The sequence below is a fragment of the Diadema antillarum genome, unplaced genomic scaffold, assembly GCF_040938485.1.
Source record: "Diadema antillarum isolate AM-2024a unplaced genomic scaffold, OU_Dant_1.0 seq00001804_RagTag, whole genome shotgun sequence".
Lineage (NCBI taxonomy): Eukaryota > Metazoa > Echinodermata > Echinoidea > Diadematoida > Diadematidae > Diadema > Diadema antillarum.
The window spans coordinates 710,259-737,438 of NW_027272480.1; the positions used below are offsets into that span (position 1 = coordinate 710,259).

Below are 27,180 nucleotides of genomic sequence, written 5' to 3' on the forward strand. Positions count from 1 at the left end.
TCTCTTGCCGCGTATGACAAAATTTGTGATTATTCACTTTTCAAACAACCTAACGCTGTTTCAAAGTAACATGGAACACACTGAAGAATGAATTCAACCAAACTGAATAATATATTTTGGTTTGCCTTGTGAGAAGACTACATATAAATTATGCGGTGATATCAAGTGCAAGCCACTTACAATACTTATAAAGGAAATCACGTTATTATGTGGTTGCCGAGTGAGGATAATTACGTTTTCTTATTTTAAACCGTTCACTGCTGTCATAAAACTAAACTGGCTTATTTGGAGTTGGCATCAAAAATTGTGTACAGGGACCACCTTCGATATGAATATTGAAGGAATAATGCAGCATCTACTACTACCTAGCGTCGTGATACGAAACATTTCTCGCATCTAGCGGCACGATTTCTTCTGGGCCGAGGGCAAGGTCGCGCGAAGGCCGACACGGGCTAGCCTGCTGCTTGGTCAGCGCCACAGCGCCCTCAACGTCGAAGGATTCTCCTCCGCAGGCGGCCGTGGCAACAGCTTCGTTCGCCTGGTCCGTTGTTCCCGAGGTGTTGGTGTTGGTTGCGGCGCCTGCGGCGGCCTGAGCGCCGGAGTCGCTGCTGGGCGGGTCGTTGACGGGGCGGTAGAAGCAGAGCGCCAGGCTGAAAAGCGACACGGAGGCAACCTTCATGATGAGACCGAGGCCGAACATTCGCCAGGACAGGTTCTCGTTGTTGTAGATCCAACAAGCCCCTTCGCTGTCACACGTGTTCTGCCACTGAAGGCAGGCTCCGTCCATCATTACACCCACCAGAATAGGGCCAGGCGTAGCACCTGCGAAAAGGAGCGAAACGAGGGACCGTGAGAAGAGCTGAGCATGAAGTCCGCTTCAAATTAACATAATGATTACGATCTCTTATTAACAAAAACAATGACATTAACAATACTTATCATAATCAAATTAACGAAAAGAGCATTAATAACAATAATTACCATTATCCACATTTATAATCTGCTTCGTACTATGTTTCCACGCGGAGAAAAAATAACATAAAACACTCACACGCAAACATAACGCACACACAAACAAAAACAATGGCTCCCTTGGCAGTAAAAGCTTTATACTCTTTTAGAAATCCCAACCAGCATCATTACCCTAGTATCGGCAGACAGCCTTTACACCTACAATTGTCCGTCTGAGTCAAGAAAGTCAGTCGTGGTTCAGAAAACTTTTTGTCCAATGATGAAAACTCTCAATCTGACGTCATAGTGCTTACCTAATAATTTATTCAAAATTGAATTGACACCCAAGGCCATCGGTCTCTGCGATTCTGGAACGCATCTACGGAGAGAAGTCACGAGGAGAATGAAGACGATATCATTATTCTCACACTTCGACTACTTCTGTTGATAAGGGTGATCATAAGAATCGTTAAAATACACTAATAATGATAATAACAATTGCGATAATAATTATAATGATGAAAGTATGATATCAAAAATAACATAACAACTATGACAAATGATGATGATGAAAACAATGCCAATATCTGCACTATGTAATATGGTTTGTTACGTAGCTGCTAAGGAAGGAAGGATAGTAGAATAAAGAAACCACATGAGCAATGGCTGAAAGTGCCCTTCAAGGAGCTAGGGAATAAGGATAACGTGCTTTTCTACGGGGCACAACCGCTGCAGCCTGGGGAAGAACTTTCCGAAATTTTAAACATCAATTAGATGAGACTCTACTTTTCATTACTGGGTACTGAATGACGATCTGACCAATAAAACTGGCACCGAAGTAAGGCTCCTGGTAGACCATCCACGAAAGTGTTTTTACATCATTTATCTCATAATCATCATGAAGGTCAAACCGATCTCAATATGATACAAAGGTATGCTTTGTCTCTCGTATTATTATATCTCACAGACGAACATTTGGTCATTGAAGAAATTCGTCAGAGTCACTTTAACTTTGATCTGAAAGCAGATGTCTGGGCTATGAGCGTGAGAGGTGGATATAGCAACACCTTTAAAGGGCAATTGGCATTGGTGATATAAACTGCCGTCTACATGCAGCACAAAATTTATGTTAGCAAGGCTAAATCTCATTCACAAACTCTAACTAGCATATCAGTCTACTAGAAGTTGGTGAAGGTACTTATACGTAGGCCTACATATACTGCTCGGCACACATCGCGATAAAACCTATGTCGTATGGGACTATATCATTCCACAAGGCGACAGGACGCCATAGCAACGTACCTGAGCAAGGTGTTGACCAGCGCCACCGACGGCAGAAAGTGGAAGAACAAAAGGAGGGCGGAGCCAACAACGAAGATTGGAAGGAGAATGCAGTCTGACGCGCACGCGCCGTGCTGCACTTGAGTTGGCCACGTCAAGTTTGCCGACACGAAGTTTAGCAGGCACACGCATTCTCCGTAGGTCTGTCATGAAAAAAAAAATAAATAAAAAGGGGTGGATATTAATGTCTATCAGGCTAGTAATACTTCTCTTCAGAGGCAGAGTAACGTATCATTATTATTGGTAGATAACAGATTATAGCATCAAAATATTGTGATTTGTGTCGAGTCTGATTCAATTTGCCTCTCTATCTTGGATTTGACACTTGAAATCTAAAAGAGGGTATTTTCCATAAGAAAGTCTTAGTTATCAAACAAATACAAAGGCAAATTTCTCTGACACACAGAGATTTTCTCATGAGTGTGAGCATGCCCTCTCACAGATACAAACAGAAATACGAATAGTATATGAAACCTACGAGCATTACATAACATAGAAAGAATAATGAAGGTAAGAAAACCGATCACTAGTACTCCAATACTCAGCGTTTGACCTCATTAGCATAAACATGAGCTTTGGGGTGTATCGAATTATTCTCAGTGAAATCATTATGCAAACACAGCACGCAAAAACGTGTGAGAAGCACGATAGTGAGAAAAAAAAAGAGAGAAAATCTCTGAACGATCAGCAATAAACAAAACAAAACTAAACAACAACATCACAAGAACTAATTTAATCACGTTCACGGCGCTAATGAATTTGTCTCCCGCGCCGGCGGGGGCAACCTCGCTTCCACGAGCAGAAAGCAAGACGAGGATCCGGTACGCCTGCGGGACCTCTCAAAAGGTCAATCGCTAGCATAAACCAGGCAGGCAGGGCAGTACTGTGTGAGCGTAACTCGGAATTACATTCGTACTATTATGAAGGCGCCCGCGTTGTAATTCATGAGCAAATCAACAATTCTACACATGCACGTATTTCGAAAAGTATTCGGATCTGTCTTCTTGGAAACAGCAGTGTGTGTGTGTGTGGGTGTGTGTGTGTGTGTGCGTTTGAATGAAATCAATAATTATCAAGGAAAAACAAAAAGAAAGTGTACCGGTATGTGTGTGTGTGTTTGTATAATATGACAAAAGAAAGAATATGACCCCCCCCCCCAAAAAAAAAACAAAACAAAACAAAACAAAACAAAAAAAAACGATAAGCGATTAGAAAATGGTGAATCCCTGACAATAAGGGACAAAGCATAATTGATAATTGTACAGAATGTGGAAAAACTCCTTAAAGAACCGACAGACAGTCTGCATTTCCAAGCAGAAGAGTTACATGTCAGGAATAATCACGGTGATGCATACCAGCTATATCATTGTGAAAAGAGTCTTGTCAAAATGATATCCTAGTACTTATAAAAATACAAACTGCTGACTTTCACTATATACATCTTGATATAAAGTAGAAAAGAAAGGTCGAACGGAAGGGTAGAAATATACGAAAATCGGACAAAATGTGAAAATTGAGGCTTTACGAGATCTGCCATGTCTTTGCAGAAAAAAAAAAGTTTACTAGTATTGGTTACTATGATCATAATTACATTATGCACGTGAAAGTAAGGTCACTATTCAACTGTCTCACATTTTTGATACAGAAATATTCAATTATGTCCACGTACGAATACATGTACGTGTATCAATCTCCCTCTCACAGAGTCACCATATTGCTCACGCGCTACAACTTTAGGATAACTTGATGTGAGAATGTAATTTCTTATCTTTGAATTCATTCGAAAGAGAGACACTTTGTGAGATTTTTGAAACCGTGAAATCATCTCATCTAATTTGTATTTATAACTCTGGCCGATATAAAATTATATCTGTTCTGGGAAATAGACGCCATAGCCTGGCTCCGCAGCCTGGACTTATCACTCTAACTAACTGCGTATGATATGTCATACGATAAGAAGAAGAATGTTGAACTATGGAATTCTCATGGTTTTCTCATTTTCCATGTTGGCATTATTAACCCTAACTGCACTGGGGGGTGGGGGGGGGGGCCCTCGGAGGCCCCCCCCCCCTCGACATTTCGCACGATTACTCTGCAACACGCAATGCTCTCGCCGCGATGCTCCATGACTTTTTTCTTTTGAGTTTCCCGCACATTTTGACACCAAATTTGTGACGCCTGGGGGTACGGTTCTGAAGTTACATGACTTTTTGTACATGCACGTGAGGCCAAAAATGGCTTTAAAAATGTGATTTTGTGTACAAAGTCAATGCAAATTGAGTTTTTTCACATGGTTCATATAAATATGCTTATTTTTACTCTCAATGGCTAAAATTAGTTTGTTTTAGGAGTATTATGCTTCAAAAAGTGTCTGTGACAAATTTTGTTACAAAAAACAACAAAAACAAAAGGTCGTAAAACAAAGAAATACATAAGAAATTCATGAAACAATAAAATAAATAAGAAATTAATTTTGATGCCGAATTTTTATTCAAGTACATTTGCTAAGAATGCCACAAAGATTAATTATACCAAAAATGAGCACTTTTGGAGCTTTATTTACTGATTTAGGTGAAAGATTCTGATTTCTTGCATAAATTATCATAATTAATCAAAATAAAATAAAAGAAGTCTATTTTGGAAAATTTAAAAACACGATCTTGTAGATTACATCGCACACTACCATTGTGCAAAGTTCCGTGGCGATCGCGCGATCCACGGCCAAGATCTTGGGGGGGGGGGCCCTTGAGGCCCCCCCCCCCCCCAGTCTTTCGAGCTACCAAAATAGCCCAGTCTTTTTAGGGTTAATACAGAACATTCCATTTTCTTTTTATGTAGTTTAATTTCATTTAGGTCAGCTGCTTGTTCATGCTGTGGTTTTATGCACTTTTAAGATCATCGTTAAAAGAACCACGGCCGGACAAATATTACAAGACGCATACGTTCATCCAAGGGTTCAATGCGCTTTCACATGAGGACAAAAGTCACGTGCACCACACCATCACGTGGGCTTACCTCAGCTCTTGGCCGTCTGTTCCTTTTCTTCTTCTTCTTTTTTTTTTTGATCTCCTTACTTTCCCCTTTCCATTTATTCATGCTCTCCACTATAACATCCTTCCGCCCCCACAAGCAGGGTTCCAGATTATTACGCGTAGAGTACGCACGGGTATCCTAGTGATCTGCAGAGAGTCCTACAGGAGACCACTTCGGGGAAGCGTAAGGCTAATTTGCTGCTGCTCTTTTTTTAACAACAGCAACAACAACAACAACAACAACAACAACAACAACAACAACAACAATAATAATAATAATGATAATAATAATAATAACAATAATAATTATAATAATAACAATGATAATAATAATAATAATAATAATAATAATAATAATAATAATGATAATAATATAATAATAATAATAATATAATTATCATCATCATCATCATTCCAATTAATGCTGTTTGCTGTACTTGTGGAGAATATTATCATATTGCTGTTAATTCTGTTTTCACTTATATTAATAAGCCCAAAAAGGTGCAAAATAAAGAAATTTTCATACATATATAGTATGTAATATATATATATATATATATATTTGATACATACATATATATGCATATATATATTTACATATAGTAAATACTTTGTGCAAAGATATATATATTATATACATATATATATATATATATATATATATATATATATATATGTGTGTGTGTGTGTGTGTGTGTGTGTGTATTATTATTATTGATTTATTCATCTATTCAACATATAAATTCATCTATAAACATTATAGTCAGAAAAAAGAGAGCTGCAAGCGAGACAGGGTGAATTATTGCCAGACTCGTTATTTACAGGAAGATTGTCTATGCATTTTTCATAAGGGTGCGCACGAGAGGCAATTAAGTGTGATGCCTCATGGAAAACGGAAATTTCCACTCTATGTGTGTTGCCATGGAGACGAAACTCTTAATGAGAGGAGAGAGAGATAGTGAGAAAAGGAGAGAGAGAGATATAGAGATGAAATTATGATAGAGATAAAAAGATATTGAATGTAATGGGGAGTACAATGTGCATGTATGATCTTCATTTGTTAACTATCATTTATTTTTTCACAGTCAAAATTAATGTATACCTAAGATCATTCGTAATCACATTGTAATGTTCTATTGGGAAAAAATAAAATAAAATGAATTGAATTGTACTGAATATGAGGAGGGTGCGGATATACACTAGTAGATGGACAAATGACGATTAATAGAGAAAGAGAGAGAGAAAAATTGAGAGAGATGGAGATAGAGAAAGAGAAAGTGGGAGAGGCGGGGGGGAGGAAAAAGGTGTCGATTGCACGGTATCCCAAGGTGTGTACTTCGTGCCCCACGATTAACCCTCTTCGCTCCATCGCTCGGCAGCTTCACGAACATCTAGCACAGCATAGTTGTCAGAGATAGCGAGAGAGTTAGCACTTATCAGTATAGCAAACGTATGACCCTACGCCACTGATATGTCATTTCGGTTATATCGCGGAAGACTTTTCACACGTCATCAAAACTTCGCGAGTTAAACTCATCTAAGATTGAATCATTACGAAATGTCGGGGGTTCGCTCTGTAACGAAAACTTTAATTCGAGGTAAATACACAAGCAATTTGGCGTGTTGCCGATGGATGCAACGGTTCCATGACATTTCATACGCTCCTGCGACAATCGCTCCCATGAAACATTTGCACGCTCAGCCAAACATAAATTAAACCCATGAACAGAATCTTCACCCTTATCCTCAAAATCTCTAATCCTCACATCAAACTAAACCTAAAACCCTATCACAACCCAAACTTTAACCTTAACTCGAAAGAAGACCGGAGCAATAATTGTCGTAGGAGCAAAACGTCCTGTCCCGGAATGAAATATACTCTCTAAAAAAATTCGAGTGAAAATATTCACTCTTAAAAGAGTGAATACAAAAAAGAGTGAATTTAGAGTGAAATTGGAGTGAATTTCGAGTGAAAATGTTTATTTTTCACTCGTTTTAGAGTGACGTCAGGGATCACTCCAAAATCTTCGAGTGATCCCTGAGGTCACTCCAAAATGAGTGAAAATAAACATTTTCACTCAAAATTCACTCCAATTTCACTCTAAATTCACTCTTTTTTGTATTCACTCTTTTAAGAGTGAATATTTTCATTTTTTTCTTAGAGAGTACGTATATCAAGAGCTACTTCGTAGCTGCTAATGTTATGAAACTTTGCAACCAAACTGGCATTTAATTACTAAGGAGTTGTGAGAGACTTCCTTGGTATTTCCTAGCACTATGACTACACATCAGAGTTGTATAAAAGAACACTTTCTTTTCAGAGGTGCTTGGCAATACTACTCCAAATACCTACAAAAAAGGTATATGTTGATTTAAAAAAAAATCAAATGAGATCCTACAAAATCTTACAAAATCAAATATTTAGGAACAGAAGTGAATAATAGGTCATTTTTTTTGCAATAGCATACACGCAAATAACCAAAAGAAAAAGAAGCATATACAGCTGTATCATGCCCAGGTGGTCTTGCAGTCTTTTGGAAGGCACGTATATACTGCAGGGGGTTGCATTACATTTCAGCCCAGGGAATACAGCCATTCTGCAGTTGGCAAGGTCACCAACCATAACGACAGAGGGCTGCACACGGAGTAATTAACTTTATTCACCCATTAGTATCTTGCGTAACTAATTAGTTCATTAAAAGTACGATTAAACTTACAGATTAAGGATTATGTAATCATGGTGGTTGTACGACACGTCATTCTACACAGGCGGGAAAAATGTTCAGGCTCATGCGTTACGCAATCATTTATAGCGGAGACCTAGACAAAGGGTATGATGGGCGAAGGAAGACTTTCAATAGTGGATCCTTGACGGATTTAAAGACGAATGAATACTTTTCATAGTGTTGTTTGTGGATATCCGTGTCTGCTGTTTGTCAGAAATCGTTATGTAAGGCTTATCAAATCGATCAGAAAAGAATGATAAGAATGATACTGTTAACAAATGAAATGCATTGTATGTTGAATGGTAAAGGAAATTTTGATTGCCTATTTGTATAAGTTTACCATGATGGCATTGAGTAATCAGTGGTTCATATCTTGTAAATTTTATAGTATTTTTGTTGTTGCTGTTAAAGTATTTAATATATTTATGCACTTTCTTCTAGATTACACAGAACTTAAAACTACCGCAAGACATTTACCATTCAACGATATTATAAATGACTTCATGAACACCTTCAGTACTTTTCAGTGGTACCAGCAACCACACACTTTTGTGTTCATTGTGCGAAATAACCCTGATCTGCCACGTGTTTGAGACCGAAAAAGGCGCGCTTTTTAAAATGCTCCGCGTATTATGGCTGACTCACCCCGTTGCCGTAGTCCGTCTTACAGCCGGCGAAGCAGGGATCGAAGTACTGGGCGATACCCCCATCCAAACACACTGGGTTGTACTGCTCCGTGTTGCAGTCGCAGCCGCTGTTGCACTCGACGTCGAGAGACTTATCGCTGTTGTACTCCATCAGGCTGCAAAGAAAAAAGTAAACCACTCGTGACAGAAACAAGACGTTAGATAAGCTGGATCAAATTTCTTGAACTACGAGCAAGATCCATTATTCTACAGGTAAACCACACACCGTTTTCAAATAGCCCTTGACGGGAAAAGTTATATCAGGGACAAAGCAAATTGAAACTTTCACTACTTATGACATCGCACGACAAACTAATGTTACGGAATTCCTAAATCTTCAAATCTATCTATTTAAAGAAACGAACTGTAATGTTTCTGTTTTATGTTCATTTCATTTCGTAAGGGGTAAATTTGGTGAAGACTTGTGCACAGATAAACAGGAGACTTTCCAAGTGAGTGCATATTGTTCAGTAGAATCTAAAGACCCACAACTACACAACACGATTCCAATATGAATCCAATTCCGATTTATGAGGATTTTAGTTTAAAATCGTATCCATAATTTCATTTCAAGATTTGGGACCCGATTGATAGAAAAATCTAGAAAAAAAGTTTGTCACGATGGTGATAGTTACCGGTAGAAGGACCAGTAGATAACTAAACAACCACCACTCACTATAGATGTGGAAAACATAATATTCTACGCTGCAACTGTAGTAATCTGACCTATGAAAAGGAACACTATTATGCTCCGTTGCAATATACGGGAGGCGGGGCTTACTTTTGTCCATCATAGCCCGCCGTCACGCCTATAACTGGTTGCTGGGGGCAACGGAGGAGGACGGTTCCAAATAGTACGATCATGATGAGGCCGGACACGATGGAAAATGAGAGCATCCCTCGAACCTTCAGGTTGAAACGCTTCATGAGCAGACCGCCGAGCAACACTCCGCCAGACAGCCCGGGGAGCATTGCAATGCCTGGCCGAGTGGGAAAAGCGGGGAGTTAACAAAAAGTCCAGTTACTTTTTTATTCATTTATGTCGTCTTTTTTGTCCTCGTTTTGCACTACAGGAAACATACTTCATGGAGCGAATGTGGGGTTACCTATAGTATTCACACATCGAAATCTGAAGTGTCCTAAAGAGGAATTAGAGACATATCAAAGTATTACATGCATCTCAACAAGAAAAATAATTCCTAAGCCATGGTGTATATTGTTCTCATCGGAATATGAATAGACCTATAAGTTTCAGGCAGCTTACTGTGGAATCACAGACACTTGGCAGCTGTATTAAGAAGTTAAAAACAATCACGCCGTTTATACATTACCCATGAAGGTTACTGACAAATAACGAACTATCCTACACATCGCCTGGTTTACACCTTAATCACGAAGATTACACGTTGCTGATTAGAAGCCCGTGTGGTTACACACATTAGAAAGCAAGAACGAAGGTTAAACATCATGGACAATGATCATACACATGTTACAGAGATGACTAATACTATTATGGCCAGAGTTGTACAAAGATAACACACCATTGCCAAAGCCCACGTACCACTGACATACGCTACGTGTCAATGGAAAGTATGAAATACTAGTTTTTAGGAATTGCACAGTTGTGGTTGAGATGAGGCTTGAGGTTTCCAACGTTTTTTTAATGATTATTTTGTGAGATTATGAGAAACCTCTTATAAAATATGAAAGAGCAAATAATTCTAAAAGGAATTCAAAGTTTATTTGATGAAAAACGGTTTTAAACTTTTTGAGATATCCAAAACAGAGGGATCATAATAAAAGGTGAGACCCACCTGTTATTAGGATCGCTTTGTGTTACTTTGCGTTTGGATATCTCAGCAATTTCAAAACCGATTTACATCAAATAAGCTTTGAATTCTTCTTAGAATAGTATGCTTTTTAACATTTCATGCGGTGATTTCTAAGTATCTTTCTTGATGAATTTTCACTTCAACCATTACTATACCATCCCTTTAACAAAGATCACACATCACAAAGAAGATCACGCAGAAATAAGAAATAGTACACACCGATTATGAAGTTTGCCGAGCTGGCTGTCTGTTTAAACTGATTCTGCGTGAATTTGGGCATGAATGCCGCGAATCCCGCCACTAGCATGGTATCCGCACAGATCCCGAAGATGGTGCACATGACGGTAGGATTGTTAGCGAGGTATTTCAGCGAGACGATGAAGTCCGTGGGCCGCGAGCCGAACCCAGGCCGCTCTGTCTCGTGGGCACCGCCCCGGGCGTGCACCTGGCTCTCTTTACTCTTTCGTATTCTTGCCGTGTCTGTGAATAGATCAACAGGTGTGGTTGTAGAAATTATCATTACCTATCACAGATTCGGTGTAAAATTATCGGTTCCCGCTTTTGGCTTCTATTTCTTCCTCTTCTTCTTCTTCTTCTTCTTCTTCTTCTTCTTCTTTTTCTCCTCCTTCTCTTCCTTCTTCTTCTTCTTCTTATCATCATCATCATCATCATCATCATCATCATTATTATTACTATTTACTATCATTAAATATTATCATTATTATGGTTATCATAATTATTATTATCATTATCATTGTCATAATTACTTCCATTTTCATTTCATTATTATTATCATTATCATTATCATTATCATTATCATTATCACTATGACTATCATCACCATCATCCCCATCATCACCATCATCAGCAGCAGCACCATTAGTATTTTGCCAACGCTCTAGCGTCATGTATGAGAAATTTGCTCTAAGGTTTCTGTTTGTTTATTTGTTTGTTTGTTTGTTTTACAGACTTAAGCAACAAAACGTTGCACGAATTGAGACTGACCCATCCTTCAATCGTCTGACTACACGACACACTTTAACCCTAACTAGGCCGGGCTATTTAGGTAGTTGATAGAGCCGGGGGGGGGGGGGGGGGGGGGGGGGAGGCCTCCCAGGCCCCCCCCCCCCCCCCCCCCCCCTCCAGATCTCGGCCGTTGACCGCGCGATCGCGACGAAAATTGGCACACACATTGCCTATGATGTAATCTAAAATACCATGAAGTTAATTAAAAAAAAAAATCATCATTTATGCTAAATTATGCTAATTTATGCATGATGATGCATAAAATCAGACTATTTGGTATAAATCACAAAATAAAGCTCAAAACAGGCATATTTTTTGTGTAGATATTCTTTTTCGTGTCCTTAGCAAATGTAATAAAAAAAATTTGTGATATCAGAAAAAAATTCTTAAGTATTTTATTGTTTTTTTGAATTTCTTATGTATTTCTGTGTTTTTTCGACTCTATGTTTTTCATTGTTTTTTCGATGAAATTTGTCCGCGACATCGCTCGTAACAAGAGAATATGTTATTCATTGATTTTAATCAATAAAGCACCAAAATAATCATGCTTTTATGAAATTTGCCAGTAAGCACAGTTTGCATTGAAATTGTACACGAATTCACGTTTTTGAGCAATTTTTGGTCTGACATGCATGTACATATTTATGCGTAACTTTGGAACCGCGCGCCCGGGCGTCGCAGATTTGGTGTCAAAAGATGCGGGAGACTCGAAAGAAAAAAGCCATGAAACGTCGCGGCGATAGCTTTTGCGCTTGCGATACATCGCGCGGAACGTCGGGGGGGGGGGGGGGGGCCTCGGAGGCCCCCCCCCCCCCCCGGCCTAGTTAGGGTTAATAGAGAGAGAGAAAAAAGAATGGTGATCATTGGTTGAGATAAGAGACGAGGAATACAGGAGAGGCAGGGAAAAAAGTAAGAATTGGGAGATGTGGAGGGGAACTTTCGGTTACTCTTTTACAAAAGAGAGGAGCGCCAGACAGTAACAGCTGAGTCTTATGAAGAGTGTAATATCATAAGACATACAGAGCAATCCATCTACCATTCGGACAAACGCACCCGCCACGCGCACAAGTAGATTGTCGCTGAATCAAGTAATTTGCAAGCAGTCCCATATCATATGGCAGTTTTTGATGGACAACAACAACAAACGGAAGAACACACATTTAAATTCCAGTGGACAACTTCATTTAAATGTCAGAGGGAATTCGTTGTTGCTTTTGCTGTTGTCGTTGTTGTTGTTGTTGTTGTTGCTGCTGCTGCTGTTGCTATAATAGGCTGACTTACCGGGAAGTTCCATCGGGAACAGACTGAGCGGAATCCCGAAGACAAAGGCCGGGACAGCAGCCATGACGAACCCAATCCACCAGGCGCCGACCCAGCCCGGATCGGCCGGGCTTATGTCTTTACTGAACGGTACAGAATAAAAGACATACAATTTATAATTAGCCATATTGCATACATAATGCCCACAATCATACGTATACATACAACATGCATACATACATACAAACATACATACATACATACATATACATAAATTATATACATGCATACATAATCATTGGGACCTACGTAAATACATACATACGTATTATGAAAGTAATGGGGTTTGTGTAAGTGGGAAGTTCAAAAGACAAAAGTTATTATTTGATAATACTATTTTTGTCTACGGTTATCTCAGCAGTTCCCAATATTTGGGCATACTGTATCATTCTTTGAAAATTCGAATCTACGGTCGTCATTTGTTTGCTTATTTTGACTAAATTGTGTGTGGGTGGGGTGAATGGAGGGGTTCGCTAGCCACCACCCCCCCCCCCCCCCCCCCCCCCACCAACCCTCTCTCTTTTTCCTCAGAACACGACTGGAGCTGTCTGGTTGATCATATCAAGTCTTTGATCATATCCAGAGGCATATCCTGTTCTGCAGAATGTGAACGACCGAAAAGGGGTGATTTTCTTTCTTTTTTTTTCCTTTTATTCCTGACCCTTGAGGTCAAAACATTTTCTAAGAGAGAGAGAGAGAGAGAGGGGGGGGGGGGGGAGGGAGCTATGACTGGTGACAAGGAAATACTGTATGTTTAGATAAAAGATAGATGAGGAACAGTGGAAGTAGTCTTCCTTCTCTGTCACCTGCAACCCTGAAGGCAGGAAGAAATAACTCTTCGTCCTTTTTTTCCCTGTGATAGTCAAACATTTCCAACTGTTTTCTGTCCGAGCGAAAGAACATTTTCAACTGTTTAATCTCATTTTGACATCCTCATCCCATCCCCCTTCTTTATTTTATTGATGCTATAATAATAATAATAATAATAATAATAATAATGATAATAATAATAATAATAATAATAATAATGATAACAATAATAATAAAAATAATTATAATAATAATAACAATAATCACCATCATCATCATCGTCATCATCATCATCATCATCGTCGTCATCATCATCATCATCATCATCTACTGATGTGCTATACTTATCAGAATTTCAATAATTCAGCACAAGAATTGATCACCAGTCGTTCTTAAGTCGTTCGTAACTTTAAGAACAGCTTTATGAAACACCACTGAAGTGTTCTTGACTTGAGTTCGACGAACTGTCCTTCCAGACTATTCCCGACAGACAGAGGTACAATGTAGGACGGAGTGTTCAACTCTGCCGCAGTTTGATGCGGTCTTTTCGTACCCTGGGGTACCAAATATAGAAATCCACAAATTTGTTGAATCAATTATTTCTTTTTCTATAGGGCCGTGCCAGAGGTTACCATATTAACGGGCGGCAATAAGTTTTAGTGCTTTATAGAAGAAGAATTTGGTAGAACAATGAACTCAATAATGTAGCAGCATCACAGCATTAGAGCTCATTGTCAAAAGTCAAATTGCGGCTTGCCCATATCACAGGATAATTATTTCCTTCAAAGCTGTGGTCTGCTGAGATGTAATTGCCGCACTATTAAGGAACGCAGACCCAAATTAGGTACAAAAAAGGGGGAAATGAAAAAATACCTTAATAAAAAATAGATAGATTTCGCACAGGTTGTTCAACGGAGTATTATGGATTGTCATACACCAAGGTATTTGAACACAGACTTATCTAGCTCAATCGTTTAAACGTCAGTAATTAAACATTCAATGACAGTAAGCATTTATTTGTAGTATGTACTTCAGTATATTTTGACTCAGCTCTTATGTAGTTGTCACGTTGATATAAAGTCAGCCAACCAAGAAATAGGGAAACCTCATTCATTTCATTGATACGTTCTGTTTTAGTTATATCAAGGAGGTTATATCAAGGAGGTTTGAGAAATGGAGTTACAACAGTCTCATTCCCTTTGATCCCATGTTTCATGCCGCCACTCAGAATTATTTGAAGTATGTGCTAGATTGGAGCTGCACCACAAATAGGAAGACAACTGATTCATGTGTCATTGCATCATGACTAGTCACTCTCAAATAAGGAAGATACATCTTTATGATGGTAATTATTTTTCGCTGTCCCTTCTTACAAAATTAAGCGATACATATATGTACAGACACGGGGATGTGCGAATAAAAATTGTTCAAAAATTGATGAAATAAAAATCAAAATTACTCGAATTTACATGACTTTACACTAATCTAACATACAAATAAATAAAAAACTATATTTGAAAATTATACCATTTCAGATTTATTTGTCGGAAGTGATCGGAAAGATGATAAAATCGGCTTTGTAGTGAGGGTACAGTTTCAAATATTTTCACGACATACAGCTCAGGTTTACAGTTTTGCACATAATCCTGGACGGGATTTACTTTTGTTTTATATGCTTCATCATTAAGTAAACATTCATTCTATTTAACAAATAAACAAGCAGAATATAGTTGATATTAAGTTAGAGTTTCAAATGAATCTTCAGATTGATCAAAAACGGCATGGAACCCCGGTCATCAAAGGCACAAGAGCGCCTGTGGAATTCTTTTGGGCATCAATAGAAAATATTACAGCTGTTTGAATAATTACAGCCAGTTGGAACTCCATCTCTTAAACCTCCTTGGTTACATATATCAATTCATTTACTCTCGTTTATTTATTTATTCATTTATTTATTTATTCATTTATTTATTTATTCATTCATTTATTTATTCATTCAATCAGTTTTGTGTTCACTCATTTGATATCATCATTAATTTGTCGGGGGGGGGAGGGGTGGGGCTCATGGCACGTGCTGTAGTTTTTTCCCCCTTTCCCCCCTTTTTTTTCCCTCTTTTTTTTTCTCTCTTTTTTTCCTTTTCTTTCTTTTTCCCTTCCCAATCATCTTGATGTCAGTTGACATCGGTTCGTTTTATTTTGTTTTATATTGCTGCCTTGTGTATTTTCTGAGGGTCTCATATCGTACAAGCTCTACTTCTTAGTGGGACCCTCAACTTCCATCCTCATCCTTAGTTGACTTGTATTTATACGCTTTATGTATATATTAACAAATATGTAATTGCATCTATTTCTCATTTTCATATGTACCTTGTCAAATTACGTTCTGCAAGTATTACAAATATCCTGTACATATGCTATGTATACATTTTTTGTCTGTTTGATGGAAGTGAAAATAAAGTTGAATCTTGAATCTCTTGAATCTAGTGGATAAATTGTGTTCCATGGAAAGTCACACAAGTGATTGTGTTATTACTAAGAGAATCTGCTTGAAAATATCACTTGGGCAGTGGGTACTTATTCCCCACATTAACTCGATTTGTTGGCATCTATACAGGGAAAATAAAGGTCAAATACCACGTGATTCAGCTGTTTGTGAAACCTCCAACATTTGTGGTTTTGACGGTTGGACACGTGTCATCTGACATTACACACTGTAGAGACCAGAGGTAATGAACAGAAGTTCGATCGGCAACACGCGTCCCTCAGCAAAAATACACGTGTAGAATCCGTTATCGTCTGGCACAACAAGAGTTCGTCAAACTTTTCGTGGCATACAGCCAGCGATTCTGCACGACATCACTGTAAAGATTTGCGTGCTTAAACTGTTTACAACTGCGATCAGCTATTGTCCAAATAATTATGAATTCTGTTGGCACGATCCCATACAAGTCCAGTCAACTTCTGCTGAGCACTGTCACTGTAATATCCACACTACTTGTGATCTTTAAATGTAGTACTAGTAGCAGTCAGCTATTCGTATTTACTACGTTACAATTCCATACTGCCTAAACTATGCACAATTACTTCAACAACTGTCTTTTGCTATATCCGCGCTGTTTTTGACACAGTATCTAATTAGCTAGCTAGTCTAATCTAAGTTCTACGAAGATAAACAATAATATATATATATATATATATATATATATATATATATATATATATACAGATGAGTTTAGTTGCAGACAACTACTTTTATTGATTTAGTGCTATCCGTCACGCGTGAACTCGTGATATTGAATCATCTCTAACCCCTTGAGTTCCCACTATTTTTACAGAAATGAAAATGCCATTAGCACTACTGCATGCAAACACAAGAAATTAATGCTATTTCTTGATGATACAAGTTGAAGTACTTTGTATTACTAGTAATGACAATAAAATGAATGATACTATGATATTGATTATATGTAAAACTCTGTGTCCATCTACTTAACTACTCGAAGTAAAGTGCGACGTACTGCAAAGCCTGATTAAAAACACAAAATGAAATATCAAAAAAAGTATCAAGATACGTTATAGCACACAAAAGGCAAAACAAATAAGTTGTCCAATCATATCCTAATAAGAACAAATATTTTTTCTCGACGATGACGTTACATAATAAAAAAAGACAGAGCAACGCTTTGATATGTACCGGTAATTTATTTCATGCCAAGGGTTTCATGTTTCTGTATGAGTGTGTGTGTGTGTGTGTGTGTGTGTGTGTGTGTGTGCGCTCTCGAGATCACGCGCTTTTGTCGTTTTGTTTTACTGAATTAATCCTTGTTATCCAGTGACATGGCATTACAAAGAATGGATTTGGATAACGCGGCAGCTAGATTATATATGAAGTGAAAGGGAGAACCGGCTTGGTTTACCTGAAAGGCGCTGCAAAGTCGGTGAAGGTGTTCAAGAAGACTCCCATGAGCATGTAGCCGGCCGCAGGACCCAGGGACGCCACAGCGAAGAAGATGCCTAGCGGGAGAGATCGGATTACGTTCAGATGGAGGATGGTAGTAAAGAACAGGGGTATGGAGTCGATGGCTTTTTGAAAAGACTACTGCCATTTATTAGGAAGGATACACTCCTTTATGAAACGCTTCTTTTCAACTTCTTCTTACAATATCATAAGTGATACTTTAACTTCACCACCACCACCACCACCACCACCACCAACAACAACAACAACAACAACTACTACTACTATTACTACCACCACTACTACTACTACTAGTGCTATTACCACTACTACTACAAATAATACTACTACTAAAAACTATCATTGCTACTTCTACTACTAATACTTCTATTGCTGCTACTACTACTAATAGTAATAATAATAATAGTAATAATTGATATTTAATGCGATTAGGAGATGATGGCGATAATGAAGAAAAATAAGAAAGAGAGAAAAAAAGGAAAGAAAGAAAGGGACAGGATTCGATTGTTTCAATTATCAATCAGTTCCTATCAGTACTGGAATCTAAATCAAAACAACCCGCCGAGCCATTGTCACGATAAAAAAAAATAGTAGTAGTAGTAGTAGTAGTAGTAGTAATGATTGTAATGATAATGATAATAATAATAATAATAATAATAATAATAATAATAATAATAATAATAATAATAATAATAACAACAACAACAATAACAATAATTCAATATCCTTACCCAAGAAAAGAGAGAGGGAAGAATAATGAGCAAGTGGTATAAGTAAAGGTAGATGAACATATATCGCCAAAAGTTCTGCCCCCCCCCCCCCCCCCAGGTTGCGAGTCAGTCTACACACCGTTGTGTCTCATGATGACCTACAATGTATATACAGTATGGTACCTTTCTCCACAGGAAAACAATAGTGCAACAGTCGGCTGTATAGAAGTGTGTGTGTGTGTGTGGGGGGGGGGGGGTGGGGAGGAAGAGTTGTATGAAATCTTCACCTGTTTTCATTTCAACCAGAGAAAGTGGCGAATTCAACAAAACCCTGACTTTGTTAACTTGCTAAGTATTATGAGAAGACATACGGAGTGTTCGACGTCAGAATTAACAAATCTGAATACCTGTTTTCTTTCTTGGCTCAAAAAACGGTAAACTAATCGTTTTAACACGACTACTGTATGTTTACGCGGACTTGGAGATATCAAAAAAAATATGGACAGGACGTGCGATTCCTTACAGGATTCTCAATTTCCGATGGCCTTTTACTCCAGCCACCAGGATCCCTTTACTGCAAATGGATATAAGATTAACAGGGCCCTTCTTTTCCTCTCTGCCAAATATTACTTTGATCGCATGGATTAGATTACTATGATGAAATCACTTTCTGTGATAATGGTCCGTCACACATTGTGAGATAAGCGAAAACCTGTTCAGACACCACCCGGATATCTGGGGGGGGGGGGGGGGAGATTGCATTCTATAATTATGCTACCTTATACTCGGAAACGGGCGTTGCCTGCCAAAGTCTGTTTCACCTTACAGATAAAGGAAGGATTTGCGACGGTTAACGTTGCACGAAATTCCCCGTGTAACGGAAAATCCGATCAGGATGAGAAACCGATTCCTTCCATGCACGACAACAAAATACATTAAAGGGACTATGCAATGCAAATGCGTGTTGACTTGTGCTGATTCATGATACCCCTCAACATTACATAAGTGGCAAAAAGAATATCTAAATACGCTCGATATATCTTATAACGATTTTCTACAGTTTTTCTTTAGATTAGTTGGATACGCCCACAAAAGAACCTTTCAAACCTAAAGTCTGTCAATGACGTCATCACAGCGTTAAATCCATGTTACTAATAATTTATGATGAACAAGACATTGCAGGGAAACACGCAAGTTATGTTCAGTCTATAGGGGATGGTGCAGTCCAATGTCGTTCATCAATCACATTAGTACTATATCAGATGATGTCATTGACAGGATTTCGATTGAGAAGTTTTTCTGTGGGCATTCCAAATAATCCGAAGAAAATAGACGAAAAATTAGCATACAATATATGGCACACGTTTAGATATTATTCTAGCCACATAATAGATGATAAGGGTACAATGAATCAATACAAGGTGTCATGCATCTGTATTGCATAGTCCCTTTGATACTCCTGAATGAATCCGAAGGCCTTTAGTCGAATAATATTGAATGTAGGGGTATTGCCTCGGAGTCTAGACCGCAGCCTCTAATTTGATATTCCTCTTTGGATGTTATGATTGGAAAACCCCCAGCTCAAAATTCACCATGCTAACCACGACTGAAATAATAATTACGATGCTGTCGCTTCATTTTAAAGAGAATAATAAAATGCATAAGATCCCTATTTGGAGGCACAAATCACACTTCAGAATCACACACCTACCCACAACAATGTTTTGACCTATAGCTATATCCTCACCATACTAGTTGTGCCAGCATGATAGAACACGTAATCCAAGGGTCTTTTTTTTTCTTTAATTCATTTGATTTCTTCCCGCTGAATGTACTTCAAATTCCAAGACGGATTCCTTCAAGTTATAGCAAAGTTATCGCAAATCGATTCTGTAAAGTCCGCGAAGCTCTTTCTTCATTCGGGACGAGCATACAACCGCGCAACTTTAAAGGGATCGTATAGTTTTGGTTGAGACTTAACTTCACGTTTTTATCATTTTTTTTTTTTTTTTGGTGAGATAGTGAGAAATCTCCTCTGAAATATGAAAGAGCATGTAATTCCAAGAAGGATTCAATGTTTATTTGATGAAAATTGGGTTTGAAATGACCGAGATATCCAAAACAGAGCGATCCTAATAAAGTGTCGGACCCACACTTTATTACGATCGTTTTGTTTTACTTTGTTTTTGGACGTTTCAGGTATTCCAAACCCGATTTTTATCAAATAAACTTTGAATTCCTCTTAAAATGGTATGCTCTGTACTATTTCATAAGTGTTTTCTTGGTATCTCGCAAAAAAAGTTAAAGCCCAATTTTCATCTCCACCAATACTGTATCATCCCTTTAAAGTATCAACGTGTGATGTCAGAGCCATTCATCGCCGTGGAAACTAGTTCTAAACAAACCTCACATGGCCGGAGTGTCTACGGTGCGCACCTGGTTCCAACCCAAACTATAACAAAAGACTGTGACATCATCATCTATACCAGGCATGACTGTTTAGGTCAGAGATCCCTTTACTAATTGAAGGGCATCTACCAGCGTTGTAGATAGATGAACGCTAAGCAATTATGATGCAGTTTCACATTGAATGCAACAATGCTCCTTCCCTCTCTCCATACAGGAAAGTAAATTTAATCTGTACGCTCAGTTAGAGGATCAAGGGGTCTCAAACCTGTGTAGATTTAGTTAATCAACCATGCTAGTTAACGTGCACCTCCATCCTGATAGCAAGATGCACTTGTAACGCCATCTTTCTCCTCACCCCCCCCCCCCCCACCAAAAGAAAACATGACCCTGATGTAGGTTTCTGATGCCGCCGCTATCTCAATCCCTGTCAATGGTTACTTCACATACAATCACAAGCTTGCCACACGCACCTATGTAGAGTCCAGTTTGCTCTAGAGACACGCTTTCGTCCAACATGGAGACGCCGAGAGTGTTCAGTGGTAAAGACCCAATGGCCATCAGTGTCTGTCCCGCCATAAACATGTACATATACTTGGAGAGACTGGATGGCGTTTCTTCCTCCTTCAGCAGCTCCGAGCAGTTTGCCGCCCCGCTCGCCCCGCAGGTGGCCGAGACCAGCGACGTCACGTAGCGGTAGTTGCCCGTGGTGAAGTGCGGCAGGGCGTAGATGAGAGCGCCGGCGCCGATGATGATGCACCCGGTGCCGAGCCATCGGGGCTTGTTGCCGCGCCCGCCGACGAAGGTGACGAAGAGTACGAGAATGATGCTCGTCACGTCGAAGCTGCTGATGATGATGCCAAGATCGCGGCTCCGCAGTTGAAATCGGCGTTCAATAGACGTTAACGTGCTCGTGACAAACCCAGTCACGAGCATGGCCTACGGATCAGAAATAAAGATGAGATATATTAATATTCAATACGATTTTCCATCATTCTTTTTTTTATAATTACAATTGGCAAAACATGTCTTACATAACTTTGCTCATAATTTTCATGTACACTGCCGCCGGGACTCTTTGAAATAAATGTTCAGGGCCTTGTTACGACGTTGTGAAGTTTACTTGTACATATTCGTAAAAAAAAAGACTAATGTGAATAGACAGTTTCCGTACTTGTTTCTTATTCAAGCTTCTTCTGTAATGACTGGACATTTTGTTCCGATCGGCAAAGAGCATTATGTGCTGACGATCTAATCTATGAAGTGGTTATGTGAGCTATGTTACTGTTGTACCCCTTATACAACAGGGTTGCAGCCTAGTGAGACTACAACATAGGACACAGCCGAAACGACGTTTTCACGGCATAGTTTAACGTATCTAATGTCAGTTGTTATAATTCATGAATAGAATGAATCATGTAGGTACAATTTGACAACCGATGGTCTTATCTCCGTCTTTTGCATTGGGTCCAAGACGCTGTAAAGACATTCAAAATGCACCTGCCCCGGAAGAAGTTATTTTGATATGCCATGACACAATGATGCTCCCCGCAGTGTGCATACGAAAGGTCTCGATCCAAACCACGGTAATGATACAGCTTAAATTGTTTGGACCTCCGCGGAGATTATGTGGTAGTATCAGATTTGTCTCAACTTTCTTCCCAACAATAACGCACATGAGTGGTAAGGAACACATACACACACACACACACACACGCACACACACCCTCGCTCTCTCTCTCTCTCTCTCTCTCTCTCTCACACACACACACACACAGACACCCACATACGCACAAACACGCACACACACACAAACAAACAAACAAACAAACAAACAAACTCGAAATCTAAACTGTAAAATGAGAAATCCCTGCGCCTGACTGATGGAAAGAAGAAATGAAATGAAACGATATGCAAACAATGTGGACAGTATAGACGAAAAAATTGAATCTAAATCTTGATGTTATTGTGTCTGGTTGGTATGGACCAAGGAGATACAAACGTACTGGTATGGACTTGGGTCAAAATTGTTTAGTATCAGCTATCATGGTAACTAGAAGACGCTGATTCTCACTGTATTGACTTCAGTCAAGCTCATCTGAACTCTACGTTCAGGCATGTTACAAAATTCAGTCACTCTTTATTCAAGGATGTCGTTCTTTCCCCGTTGAATTCTTAGTTGAGCCTTGCTTCAGAAATTATATAAATTGACTTTTGACATCGTGGAATCTTGATCGAAGAAAACACAGTAACCAAATCATCCGATACCCTTATTCTTCCCCTCAGTCTTTTCTTTCGATTCACACTTCACTTCCCTGTGGTGGCGAATGACCTTTATTAATGAACACACGTCGAAACGTCAGCACGATCAGCGAGACTAATCTAAGTGCTCAGCGCATATGGAAGTGTTGAATTCTATAACACCCGATAGCGTGTGGCAAGGTTGCCATAGCAACTACTGCCTATTTTGTGGATTGTGTTCGCAGTGTTTAGCACGTCTGCTTTTCACCAGCGCTCAGGTATGTTTCCGTAAGGGTATTCATATTTCGCGAATGGATTTCCTCAAATAATATTACGGGATGAAGCAGCCAAATGAACGCCTATAAGGAACGACGTAAACACGTTTCTGTATGGTTAGTTGTACACCTGGGCATTATCGATCGATGCCATGTGTGATAATACACATTGAAGATAACCTTGAAATATATATGTTTTTGTATATGAAATACGCATTTATGAATTTCGTCTTCCGCATCAAACAACAGTAACTTCCATTTTTTTTTCACTTTATATTAGTAACACATTTCAAAGGGGATGGGATTCATTACGCAGAGTACTCCAAGGGGTCCTTTGTCAGAAAGACTGCAAATTTAACACTCCAAATTTGCAGTGTGGTTTGCGGATCAGCGCCGAAAATTGAGGAGTCCTTCAAAATTTACTAGAAACAGTGTAAGTAATCTGTGCACAAATGGTTAAAATCAAAAGTGCAGAAGAACGCTACCATCAAAAACCTCTTCTCCCAACACATACAATCGCAACCTAACTTCACATAATTATAGCCGAGGATAAAATTGATCAGAATATAAAAGCGGGATATACGGGACGATATTTCACACTTACTGCTCTTATATCATTCGATCATAATTTTCGTGATTGTGAAAGAAGAACATATTTCTATGTCACGTCGGTATTGTCAAGTCGTGTTCGATACAATGCGTTGCACATGAAGCCAGCATTACAATTAAAAGAGCTATCCAAACTCCACTGCACTGGGTCTTGAATGCAACAGCAAGTCCCAGGAATATTCCTGTGGTTGGCTACTATATCTTTTCACGGCATTTCCCCCATTGTTCATTGGTGTTTCGAATGATTTTGGTTTTGGGGTGTTTTTTTTTTTCATTTAATTTCATGCAATTTTCAAAAACCTCTAAACAGGTATGGACATAACAGATTCCAGCACGTTATAGACTTGCTTTAGCTCTCTCAAATCAGGGTTTTTAATAGTCCTTCTGAGTATGTGCAGATCTATGAAATTCAACTAGTCCGATCCAATCTATTTCCATTGATTGCTATGAATTAATATGCAGTAAAATTCAGAGTTGCCAATTTGAGGATGAAGAAGTGATTACCTCTGTGGCAACTTTTTCCAGGATTGGACGAGTTAAACTTTCAAAGAATGTGCTGGTGACGCGTATCCCACGGAGTCCCTCGTCACCGCTCGCCGTCTCCAGTCGGCTTCAAACTTCTCACCCCATCTACCCCGTCCCACTCGACAAAATAAACATCACGTACTCCTACATCATTCGCTTCGTACCCCATCTCTTGACGCTGAAATGAGCATGCCTCGCCCGTTTCCTTTTTTAAGGGTATGTACGCAAAGCCATTCGCGATCGTTTGAATTAAATCTTTCTAAGTGCTATGACGACATAATGACGTCATTGTCCTGGATAAAGTGTTAATTGAGTCACATCCTCAGTTTTGATTATAACGTCCGACGAAGACACAAAAAAAGGAGGGGGAGGGTGCGTGAAGAATTACATTTTAGGGTAACATCTACTCCTTGTCTTTAAAACCTCGTTAATCCTCCTGATTTATGCACGACTACGAGCTCGTGTGTTGCATAAATCAATGCCACTGTAAATGAGAAGGGACGTTTACAATTCGAGCATGGCGGTATTGGCAGCCGATGCTTGTTGTTCAAGTATGGCAGTCGGTATAATGCGTGTCGCACTGGCTGATGCAAAGCTGAATGTCATTGTAAGCACTGGCACATGCCTAGGACTTTGATAAACACATGAGCGTGTGGAGCATATGTTTGGCTCGTCGGTGCGATATGGTGATGCAAATAACACGCAGCTGGTGAGAAGTCACACACATACACACATAAATACATACATACATACACACACACATACACATAATCACACTCACATTCACACATCAAACCGAAGTAACTGTTCGTTCTTAAACTTTACATTGAAACCTACAACACGTCTCCTTCGTGTGAAAATCATTGAATTTCTCTTAAGCATTGTCGCAGTGTTAGTGCTGCTTTGAAGCAGAAGCATGCAGTGTCAAAAACATGATATTCAAATAAAATACATAATGAAAGAGAAATCTCTGACTTAGATGACGAACAATTCAATAAAAGCAGTGGAGAATTTGTCTTATTAGCTTATGCTTGAAGTGCGAGTTTCCCCGAACAAATATATTTGGTAAACGCAGACATATCAGTAAGAAACTAGAGGAAAAGTTCGAAAGGATTATCGGACAATCAGTTCGAGACTTTTAGAGGTTTTTGATCGATCCAAAGTGCAGCCGTGTCAAGTTGGGGATTGAACAATAGTTTTCTGGTGTCCAACTAGTACAAACCTCATAGGAAATCGAGAGAGACATCACAAATCTCCAATTTCAATTAGAAGTACACATCCCTTGAAATAGAGGCCATCAGACAAGGTTAAAACACAATCCAAATTCATGCAAAGGAAAGAGAGAAAGAGAAAGATACAGACTATACAGTAGATAGATAGCTAGACAGACAAACACATACAGACATAGATAGATAGATAGATAGATAGATAGATAGATAGATAGATAGATAGAGAGTTTTCCCCAAGGCTTGTTACACATTGCAATAGTACAGCGAGGGATATTGTGCAAACTGCCATTTACCAGCACGTACAAGCCTACTCAGTTTAAAACACTAATGCCGGCTATAACTGGAGGGCTTCCAAAATAAGAGGAAATTATGATCTAATTGGTCATACAATGAGTCAGGTGCATTGCCATGTCCGTGCATAAATCAACTATTGTTAGGCATACATTTACTTGAACCATCCCCACCCCCACCCAATTATGGTTGACATAAAAATTAACGTAAGAATCAGAACCCAAACCGAAGAAGTCTATGTGTAACGTGGCTAGCCATCAACGAAAAGGTTCCCTGAATTCGAAGCGACATAAGCAGCCAATAGGCCAGATAATTATTTTGTGTATTTCAAATTCAGATATCATTTCCCTCTAAGGAGCTCGTCACTAGCTATTCCACCCGTGTATTCTTAGCGTAGTTAAAATATTTGGAGTCCTGTGTTTATGTATTAGGCCTACTTGTTGCTATGTCGGGCAAGCCTCGATAAGGATATGTAGAAGTTGTCGTGAACAACCTTTGTTGTAAAGATGTGCACAAAATTATAATACGTCAGTATTTAAAGAAAAAAAAGGTCTGCCTCCCCCCCCCCCCCCCTTTCACATGGCTGGCCCAGGACAGGCCCATTCCGCATTTTAAAAAGGATGGGCCTATAGGCCTAAATTTTTACTGATTGTTTCCGTGTGGCATTCTATGATAGAAACGGAAAATATTCTATAATGATTACCTCAATGCCCACGGCTGCAGTGAGCGTCACGAGTAACCACGGCGCCGAGTTGAAATTCTGCAGCCATTGAGGTCGCCATCCGCACCATCCACATCTGAACTCCTCGATCTCGCACTCGTCGTCCAGCTCGTTCGACTTCGCCGGTGACTTCGTCGCCGCCACTTTGTCCGCGTTGCCCGGCGCTCCCGTCTCGCCGTTGACGAACTGGATGACCTCCGTGCTCTGCTTGGCCGACGGCACGCCCTGACCGGCGGGGTCCTTTACCGTGAAGAACGGCGTCGTCTGCGCCGCGGGGTTCTGGCTTTGCGTCGCCATGGCAGTAAGGCGGGAGCAGTGCTTGAAAAGCGCGATGCGGATGAGTCCACCTCTCTCCCGGCTGTCATATCTCCCGGGCAGCTAGACTCACTGTCATGCTGCTTTTCTCTGTGGTCGCCGCAGCCAGCCGCATGAATCAGTCTTCCCCAGCAGGGCGCACGGACGAGAACTAG

General features: G+C 39.5%; 1 protein-coding gene across 1 annotated transcript; it reads right to left on the minus strand.

Moving 5' to 3' along the window:
• On the minus strand, positions 1-27,180 carry LOC139712432 (solute carrier organic anion transporter family member 4C1-like). Its single transcript, XM_071624254.1, has 10 exons — positions 26,693-27,180; positions 21,293-21,758; positions 17,642-17,738; positions 12,876-12,997; positions 10,788-11,048; positions 9,518-9,716; positions 8,696-8,852; positions 2,254-2,435; positions 1,266-1,330; positions 1-822 (listed from the first exon to the last, which is right to left on the minus strand). Exons 1-10 carry the CDS (start codon positions 27,005-27,007, stop codon positions 362-364), a joined length of 2,325 nt encoding a protein of 774 aa, XP_071480355.1. The 5' UTR covers positions 27,008-27,180; the 3' UTR covers positions 1-361.

Bases quoted from the DNA above. Each gene is read 5' to 3' on its own strand.
- LOC139712432 (XM_071624254.1), bottom strand. From the start codon at position 27,007: ATGGCGACGCAAAGCCAGAACCCCGCGGCGCAGACGACGCCGTTCTTC. The intron at 21,759-26,692 runs GTAATCATTATA...TCTGATCCGTAG, and splicing joins CTGCAGCCGTGGGCATTGAG to GCCATGCTCGTGACTGGGTT. The intron at 1,331-2,253 runs GTACGTTGCTAT...TTCTCTCCGTAG, and splicing joins CTGGTCAACACCTTGCTCAG to ATGCGTTCCAGAATCGCAGA.